The 10,241-nt window shown below is 42.2% G+C and overlaps 1 protein-coding gene across 2 annotated transcripts in view; it reads right to left on the reverse strand.

Moving 5' to 3' along the window:
• The window catches only part of trappc12 (trafficking protein particle complex subunit 12), a 53,624-nt gene that overhangs the window by 15,530 nt on the left and 27,853 nt on the right, over positions 1 to 10,241 (reverse strand). For both annotated transcript variants that reach the window (XR_012957830.1, XM_076107003.1), the window contains exons 4-5: positions 5,005 to 5,118; positions 1,784 to 1,922 (exon numbers count right to left, since the gene is read on the reverse strand). Coding sequence is in view for 1 of the 2 variants with exons in the window: in XM_076107003.1 (XP_075963118.1) it covers positions 1,784 to 1,922; positions 5,005 to 5,118 (253 nt within the window). In the remaining variant the exon portion in view is untranslated. The remainder of the gene's footprint in view (positions 1 to 1,783; positions 1,923 to 5,004; positions 5,119 to 10,241) is intronic.

Consider the following 10,241-nt stretch of genomic DNA (forward strand, 5'->3'; position numbering starts at 1 on the left):
CTGAGCGGTCCGGATGCTCGGCCTGTGGCGTTGCTGCTTGCGGCTTTCTAGAGAACCACTCACACAGACAACTTCACACTGGACACTGCGCTTCCTTGGCTCCTCAACAATACACCTGCCGTGACACAGAGAGTTGTGTCACACACCTAAGTCACTCACGGTCAGAAATGGCTCATTACAATTAAACATATATGATGCATTATTTTTCATAGAACTACAAAGCGTCATATTAGAATTGAAAGCTCCTCCTTGAACAGATGCTTACTAAATGTAAGCACCTTGTGCTGATGATGCCTCTCTTGTGGTCCGAGTAGGTTTCTTCTTCTTCTTCTACCACTACCGATAACAACATTCCCAGTTCGATAAAGGGAGAAGAGCAAAGTCAGACAGCGATGGCCAGGGGCACAACCACTACATCTGCCCCTGGAAAAACACACCCAGGTTGCGGTTACTCGCAGTCACAAACAGCGGGGAAATTTGCACTGGTGCATTTAAGGTGTCAGATAAACTGTTGTGCTGTGCTGCGTGTCAGTGAAGAGAACTACAAGAGAGTTTAAAATAAGAGGGAAATGAATGTTCCCACTCCAGTACAGCTTTTAGTCATTTTGTCAGGCTTACATTAAACCAGTTGACCTTTTCTAAGCAGCTGGGAAGGTCAGCATTTGACCACAAGTTCATTTCATTCAACTGGTGAGACAACTGATGCATCTCTCTCTCACTCTATTGATTAAAACATGAAAGGAAACAAGACTGAAAGTAAGAGTATGAAAACACAACCTGAAAAAGGGACATGAACGAGTGCTGCTCCGTAGGCAAGTAGCATTCAGGCCTTAATATTACTCAAAATCGCACTCAACTTTTCATCTGGCTAACAAATGAATAAGTGACAAACACAGATTCTATCTCGAGCCGCCGAGTCGATTCCTACATTTTTTTTCCGGAGCGTGATACACCGGCGGCCGTCGCTTAAGGCGCTTGAAGAGTGTGATCGCAGGTAATAGATAGTCGATGCAAGCGTCGGGCCGGAGAAACGTTCGACTCCCGATGCCAGGCTACACAACTCGTGCCAGTTTGTCTGCGAGCACCTAGCGGGTCACAAAGCATTTAAATTGAGCAACGGAAAGTCAATCGGTGCTCTCTTTAGAAGGCTGTGCCGTGTAGCTTCAAGTGTGCTGCTTTTTTGGGGGGTTTTGTACGAGTGTGTGTGTGTGTGTGTGTGCAGCTGTGTCTCCGCTACCGCCTTCACTGTGGTTGCCCGAGGGGCGAAGCAGATCCGAAGTAATGGGAATACATTAGAGAGCAATTCATGCGGTGTAGAAGAGAGGAGAAACAAAACCAAAGAACTGCTGGAGACGAGTGGAGTTGTTGGAGCTTCACGACGATACAGTCTAATATCAAGCTCCTGGCAGAAACTTTCCTTTGCATATTTAATAGGACGGTGGTGGTGTGCTTGTGTATCCTGAAAAAAAAAAGGTTGGTTAACTGAAAAATCCTTTTTTTGGAGAGTGGGCTAATAACGCATTCAAAGATAAGAGTTTCAGAGCAGCTTTTCAGCACTATCATGAATACTGCTATTCAACCTCCTGTCAGCTTTCAGAGAGAATTCATAGTGCAGCTTTTGGGCCAAAGAAGTAAGAAAAAGAGATATGAAACCATGCATGATTTTACAATGGGAGAGTTTCTAGATAAACGTAATCAATACCAAAATATCAATAATAACGACCCAAAAGGACAGAGAGCGGTATGGTTTTATACAACTGAGTATGTGTGTGTGTGTACATACCTCTCCTCCCAGGGTAAACAGTGGGGTAGTACTCGTAGTAGAGGTCTGGTTGGTCCAGGTTGCCAAAGGGCTCGAACTCCAGTTCAGCATTTTGGAAGAGGTTCAGCTTGGTGAGGAGGCCCAGCCGCACAAACCAGAGCTGGAATACACACAAATACCCCTCCCTCTGTTTGTTACATGAATAAGACGTTAAGTACAGAAGACACATGAAAGAGACGCATAATGCAAATTCTCTGATCTCGACTGGTCACAGCTGCCCTCTTCCAGTTAGCAGTTAGCCTCTATGTCTACGTGTTTTTGTGTCTATTGCCACATTTCCACTGCACCTCTCTTTATTGGTTTCCCAATAAAAGTTGTGGATAGTACCTGGTACTTTTTTGGTATCACCACGGTCAAGGATCCCAGCGAGCTGAGTCGACACTAGAAGGTGCAGTTAAAACACCGATTGGCCACAGAATCGTCACTTGTCCTGCATCAAATTATTAAATAAAATTGTTTCTATTCACTTTACCAAGGTTTTAAATAATTACCAGCGCGCAAAACCCGTTACTTTCTTTAGGATTGACGATCCGGCGAGAGCTGTGTCGCGTTGAAGATGATGCCATGGCAGTTTCACACGGCGTCGCTAAGACGATCAGCTAAGAATCCCGTCTACATTGACGGGGTACTATCTGCAGTTGAGAACGAAATCCCAGAATCCCAGTACCCAAAGTGAGTCGAGTACAACCGAGTTTAGCTGTTCCACCCAGTGGAAACGAGGCATTAGTCTTTTGACTCAAAAGTCCTCATTCAGTCCCACAACTGTAAATATGTTCCACTTAATTTGGTCAGCAACCAATTATGCAATAACATGCTCAATAATGTAATACCATGTCTTGAATTTCATTCATTTTTATATATAATGTAATACATCAGTACATCACTGGGTGTTACGTTGTTGCAGTATTGATTAAATCATCCGTAGTTCTAACATTACAAACAAATGACATACAGTAAAGGGGTTGCAATCCTGATACAGTCCAGCTAATTGATTGATGACTGGTTTTTTAAGCTTAACACTGTTGTTGATATTTACAAATCTGATGATGTAATGTCCAGTATTCATTTCCTAACATAAAAAATGTTAAGGATGCCTTACATTTTGTTATTAACGAATATGTACAGAGCTGAACATTTTATATTTGAATCAAATTACTAAACTTGTCAAATACAACAATCCATTTTAGACCGTGAACATATATGTATATGCTGTGTCCTCATTCAGTCCCACAACTACACATCTGGCGGGCACCGGCTGCTTCACGACCATGTTGTGAGCTTTTGACAGCACACATGCACTTGGACAGAAGCCCAGGCACATGCAGCTGTGTCCTGACAGGTTGAGTTGGCGATGGGCTCCCAACATGGAACGATCCAGAGGCTCCTGAGCAGCATTGGAGCCCTATATTGACTTTGCCACCACAACACTGCCTCCTCATTAACACAGACTCTCAGACGTTGGTTGCCAGTCGTGATGACACCGACTAACAGTGTTTGTGGCCTTAGTTGTTTAACAATCTCTGAACCCAGATAACCCTCTGGGGGCAAGGGGCCGTATTACTGGAGTTAGGGTGTAGCCAGCGGATATCCAGGCCAAGACTTTCTTTTCCATGTGTTGATCGTTGTTTACAGCCCAATTAGCAACTTCAGACGCAAGACTTGTGAAACAATACGGTCGGACAGTTGTCCGACCGTATTGTTTCACAAGTATCCAGTTTACACGCTAAGTTAAACCAATAAAAATCCAAATCATCGTCAGAAGACAACTGGTGGGTTCTCGTTTGAGTCAGTGCGCTCCACCTCTTTTGTTCACCTATATTCAACCAAAGCCTGCTTGAACGCGATTGGTCAATAACACTCGGACTACAAACAGAAACCAGAACGCTTCTAATACCAAAATCCCCCAAAACCCGTAGCCTACAGATTCTACATGTGCAGAATCTGTGAGCGATGAGGTGTTTACAGATTAACATCTACAGGATGCCCTTGGGACTAGGAGAGGACACAGGGAGTCTGGAGAAGAGGTTGACTCATTGTGTACAGCATGTAGTCTGGGCTTTTGCGTGCACATTTAGTCACATATTCATTTTATATTGCCATCTACATCGACAGTGTTGTCATGAAGTTATGAACACAGTATTGTCATTTGTAAGATTACTTCTATAAAGGCATGACGGTAGCTACAAATATATATTTTTGATATGTTCCATGTGCGTTCAGAGGGGAGACACTTTAAACCTTTAACATCTTTTAAGGGGGTTGTACACCTAAATGAAAACAACTTTGAGCAGTAATCCTTGAAAATGTCATTTTTACAGATGAATTCATTTGTTGAACCGTCAGACTGCTTTTAAGGAAGGGGGAAACAATGTTTTTTTCTGGTTCCAGTTGTTTCTAATCGGTCTTTATATACATGCATATTTATGTAACTTCCTATATTACTTGCAGTCTGTGAAGGTTCAGCATAGTGCTTATGTCCTGTGGGAAGAACAGTGGGCGGTAAAAGGTTAACAGAGAGGCCCAACAGTCATCATTTTTCATGATACATATTACATTGAGAAAAAGAAACACATTTAAAAAAGTACCACACAATTAAAACCTGGATTTCAAAAAAATGTGCCTGATTGTTTAAGAACCTAAAACTAACAGTAATATGCAGCACGAGGCAACAACATGGTCGATTAACTTAAAGTCTCATGCACAGAGCTACCACAGGGGTGGCCTTCTTAATGAGCTTACGCAGCCATCCATCTTCTGGATAGAGCGCCACAAAAGCAGCCAGGAAAATGTGCTAGCAGCAACACTGAACAAAACATTTCAAAAAGAAAGTACAACAAATAGAGTGCTCTCTGTGGTCGTGGTTGGCTCTGACACACTATGTAAAAAAATTAATCAATAAATAAAAACATGAACTCTTTATAGCAAAATAATATGATATTAAATAATCTGTGAAATGGTTATACAATGTCACTTAGGACATTTCATTACATCATTCTTCAAGTGCAAGCACATTAGTGGGTATATTTTCAACTAAGTGAAAACTCTTTCATTCTCAATGGCTATTTGGGAATTAGTACATTAATCTGTAGAACAAGACATGTCTTGGCTTACTCTCCAACACTCACCAACACCCAGAGAGACGGGTGAATGGACGGACGAGCAGAAAGCAGCTGGCGTCTTACCTGCAGTGAGTCGGTGGTGTGGGAGGTTGGCTGGCCGGCCTTTCCATATCCCTGACCATGAGCTGTCAGCAGCCGGCCCGTCAGATCCACCGCAGCCCGCCAGTTTTTACTGCTCTGCAGGGGAGAGGAGAGAGACACGGCACACTGATGGGAACCATAGAAGAAGACGTGGGGCTAAAACGGATGCATATGGGTCCAGCTACCATAATCACAAACACTCTCAAGAGGACAGGGTAGGAAATTTACATGTTTTTTTGGGGGCAATTTTTGCCCCACTGACTGAAATCCAGGGGCATTTTCAAAACATTGGGGGCACTTTTTGAAACTTGTGAAATAACATTTAACCTTTGTTCAAAATAATAAATATACTTATTTAGGCTGACAGTATATGAGCAATTGTCATCAAATGGCAATAATAAGACTATTAGGCAGTAGTCTACAGATTCAAAGTGTTTTCTTAGATTTTTTTAACAAAAAACAAACATAAATCAGACAATCATATTCAATTTATTATTATTTCTTTGTGGTTATTTATTGTTATTAAATGTTTTAAACAACTATTAACAAATATTAAGTCAACGATGCCTTGATTACATATATATCAGTCATTGTATGGAATTATTGTGAAAAATATTTTTGTAGCACCTCAAATATTGTGATTTAACAATTTTTGTCCTGAACATATGCATTAGTCATTGTGTGGAATTTTTGAGAAAAACATTTTTATAGCACCTTAAAAATTAAAAAAATGTGCCATTTGAAGGTACAAATTCAGTTCAGAGTTTTTACTTAGTAAAATATCTTAATTGACTGTCAGTCAGGTATTATTCATTTCCAGCAACCCTCAAATCAAAGAATAAAGACACTTTACGCACAATTTAGGTGTATTTTACCTAGCATGTTTTATACTTAATGTGAATATAATTCATTTAATCTAATTTCCATTATGCAATATGTATACTTTGTTGGCATCTTATTCTGAAACCCGGATTTTCGTCTGAAGAAACCGGATGTTATCTCACGTTAATCTTTCCGTTAACTTTCCAAGTCCTTCGCTTGCTCCCGATCTGTGCCGTTTGAATGAGTTTACCGTGAATTTCAGGATATAGGTGCACTAAAATGTAAGTGTCTTTTGAGTTGATCGCAGTCACAGGTCTGATTAAGAAGCGCTCCATTTTTTTATTCGTTTAGAAAGTTCGGGGGCATTTTTTGCCCCTCTCCTAGTGATATCAGGGGCAAAATGATATTTCTTCGGGGCATTTGTGCCCTTTGCCCTCGTGTATTTCCGACGCTGCAAGAGGACATCACAACTAATAAGACATCACTTAGGAGCCAGCACCTTCTTTCAAGTATTCAAATGAGTCTATTGAACCACCCACATTTTTTCAAGATGCCCGTCTACAGCATCCTCATACAAGGACGAATGCTTCAGCAAACTTAAAGGATAATTCCTGTTTATTACAACTTGGGTTCTTGCTTATTATCTGTCAGTTATGATAACTAGTGCAGTGCCCGTTGGCAGCGTGCCCGGGCTGACTGCAGCTTACAGCATTTTCGGGGGCGTACCCAGTTGTTGCGCATGGCCGTTCAGAAAGCATGCCTATCTAATGTGGACATGCTGCAGGGAAGTGAAGAGGAGTTCGTTGGTAATGCAAGTACATCCAGCAGAAAAAGTGTAGTGCAGTCAATGAGCCGCGGCCTGTAAAGCCCCAAAGCCGGGAAACGGTGGAAACGGTGAAATTTGATAAAACTTCCTCATTTATGAGGACAATATTTTACGGTCGCTTGAATAAGTTTTTGCACTTGTCAAAAAAGAGCTCGACATGGATTATGGAAACACCTTTTTCCAATCAACTCTGATGTAGCGAACATTTAATGATGGATCAGCTGTTTCTGCCATTGCCGCCTTCTCGGATGTGTCACGCTCAACTTTATATGGCTGACACTGCGTGTGTGATTATCTGACTTCTCGTGAAGAGATACAACTAGAAACTATTCTCATTATAATCTATTCATTCATTTGAATTGATAAACGTTTAGCCTATAAAATGTCAGAAAACAGTGAAAATGCCCTTTACAATTTCCCAGAGCCGAAGGTCTGCTTTTTCCAACCAACATCCAAACCCCAAACTGATTTTTCTGCAGAGCAGAAACATTTTAGATTCTGGAACCAAAGAATGTTTGTTTGATAAATTAGTTCAATGATTATATCAATTGACTGATTGTTTCAGCTTTGTTTCTATCCCCATTATTTTTTTGATGTTGCCCACATCCCAGCAAATAGTTGGTAAGTACAATCGTATTGTTACAGATGGATCGACGGCCAGATGTATAAAAATAAGATGCACATTATAATGACCCTAAATTAAAATTTATAATCGTTATTATTATCGATATTTTCTACTTTTATCTTTTCAGAGTTTTTTTATGTCAAATTTTAAAGCACAAATCCCCAATGGGAAAAAACGACCAAGATAGAATGTATTTAAACAGAACAAATTATCAGTGGAACAGTTACACAATAAGAAAAAAGCAGGACTTCTAAAAGGCAACGTAAAAAAACAAAAAACAAAACAAGGCCGTCAACATTTAGAACAGTTTAGATGCAAAATAAAGGGATGTCCCATCATCTTACTCATCATCTTTTATGACAGCGTCAACTCTAAACTGATAATGTGACTTCTAATGCCGGGAAAACAAAAGTCACTACATACGAGGCAGGTGTGGGTGTAAGTGCACAACAGAGTTTTTCCACCGGTGTGTGGAGCTGCCATTAAGGCTGGAGGACAACTCACACAAACACAGTGGACTGCGCAGTGAGCGTGCACACACACACACACACATACACACACACCTTGGTATTAGCAGCATCTGCTTCCACAGGAGGTGGTACAATAGGTAAGAGGGGGACAGAGGTGGTGTGGGTGGTGGGGGTAGAGTCACCCTACCCCATCAACACACATGACAAGGTCGGCTCGCCGATTGGGTCCTAAGTGCTGTGCCATTCATCACAGCCGGGGAGCTAATTAGGAGAGAGAGGGCTGCTTTCTCTCTTGTCATCTTTATCATAGAACTCATCAGCCTTTTTCCCTCTCTTTTGGTCTGGTGTAGCTTTACCCTCTTCCCCATTCATCTTGTCTCCTTCCCTTCTTCTTCCTCATCCTTTCTTCTCCTGCCGGCCTTGCTGCCTCCCTCCCCTCCTCAGGATTCTCCCATACTTTCTTCTCCATCTATCTTGACGCTTCCTGTTCTCTTCCCTCTCTTCCCTCCATCTCCTCCCCTTCCTTCTGACTCTCATTTGTGCCTCTCTTCTCTTCCCCGCTGTCGGTGCTCCCTCCCTTATCGCTCATTCCTCATCCCTCCCTCTCCTGCCCTGTGCCAGTATCTGCGCTGCCTCTGAATCTTCATTAGAGGGGGAAATGAAGCTGAAAACGAGGAGGCAGCCTGGATGGCCAAAAGCAGCTGCAGTCACTCACACACACACATCCAGTATGCTACAGTACACCACTGCCCAGCCAAAGGGCATGAGAAGACAGGTATGCAAGCGTGTGTTTCTGGGTGTCTGTGTGAGATTCGGATATGGTGTGAGTAGAGAAAAATGAGAGCAGCAAGCTGTTATGTACAGCACGCACGCGCGCACGCACGCACGCACGCACGCACGCACGCACGCACGCACGCACGCACACACACGATGTGGATGGAGAAAATATGGCCCACATGTAGCGAAAGAGCACAGAAGTCAAAGTTGGCCATAGTGGAAGGAAGAAACAAAAAAAAAGCAGAAACTCTGAGCCAAAATAGTTGGAAAAAGTAAAAAGGAGCGGTGGGTAGCCGAGTGGAGAGCAGGAGATGAGGAGAGGAGAACTGAGGGCCAAGGGAGCTGCAGAGAGGCACCGCGAGGAGCCAAAGTGAAAAAACAAACAAACCCCACAGCGCTAGAAAAGTGTACTTCAGCTCAGGCCTTATGTAACGATGCAGCATTGCTGCTACGCATGGCTTTATGGTCTGATATTATCTCACACCAGCCTATAAACAATCCAAAGCAAACATTATAGGCACATACTGTACAACGCAGGAGCTGTGAATGGAGGAGACGGCGGGCAGGATTTGTGTTCTGGGAGGCGACCTTCTGAGACTAGAAGGTCACAGGGTCGGTCCCCATTAGGACGGCATGCGATTATGAGCCAGATAATGACGGACGTCTCTGCTGCGCTGACTTCTCAAACGGTTGAACCTGAGCTGTGATCACATGCGTTACGAACAACAGGGAATAACCACACTTCGTAGCAGGGCCAACCCGTTACAATGTCCTCCCTCGAAACCAAGCGGTGTCTCCCACCGATTGGCTCAGCATGCAAAGGTTAGGGCGGGGACAAGAGAAAACACACCATCTGTCTCAATAAAGGAACAAGAGATTTGTAACTAAATGTTTCACACATGCGTTCCTAATTTCATTTTACAGATAGCAGCCTCAATGTGTACTGGTTGTGTTTGAGTTGTGGTAAGTTGCTGCCAACGCAAACAAAACATTTCACGTTATTGCTTGCTTGCTGCTGCATGGCAATGTGGCCCGAGCCTCTGCAGACGGCTCGTGAGCCTCTGCAGATGGCTCGCGAGCTATGCGCACGTACAAAGTTTGTTGAATTAGTCTCCGAAACGCCAGTGGACGTATAAACAAAATGTACTGTGAAGAAGCAAGAAGACCACCAGTGTAACCGGCAAAATGGCATAAACCAACCTCCACAACGCCGAGGACAAATTTTGACATATCTCACATTGATGGACCTTTATACAAGCCCCTGTGAAGAAAAAAGTCAAGTATTACATGCATTATTAAGAAACAAAGGTTGAATACCCTGTAAAAAAATGTATTTGGCTTCAAAATATTTACTCAAAGTAGATTTTTGAATCCACCTGTTTCTTCAGCATTTAAAAGACAATTGGCCTTCTTTGTATAATCCCTAGACATGTTAATAGATCTTTTATCAGTGAATATTTTGACAGTCATTTCGTAAAAAGCGAGCACAGCGTTCATCACGTTACAGAAATACATGTACAGTTGTGTGAAAAAGTGTTTGCCCCCTTTCTGATTTCTTATTTTTTTGCATGTTTGTCACACTTAAATGTTTCAGATCATCAAACAAATTTAAATATTAGACAAAGATAACACAAGTAAACACAAAATGCAGTTTTTAAATGAAGGTTTTTATTAAGAAAAAAAAAAAATCCAAACCTAC

Source organism: Anarhichas minor, unplaced genomic scaffold (assembly GCF_050575085.1).
Source record: "Anarhichas minor isolate MPS153535 unplaced genomic scaffold, ASM5057508v1 ptg000037l, whole genome shotgun sequence".
NCBI classification, from domain to species: Eukaryota; Metazoa; Chordata; class Actinopteri; order Perciformes; family Anarhichadidae; genus Anarhichas; species Anarhichas minor.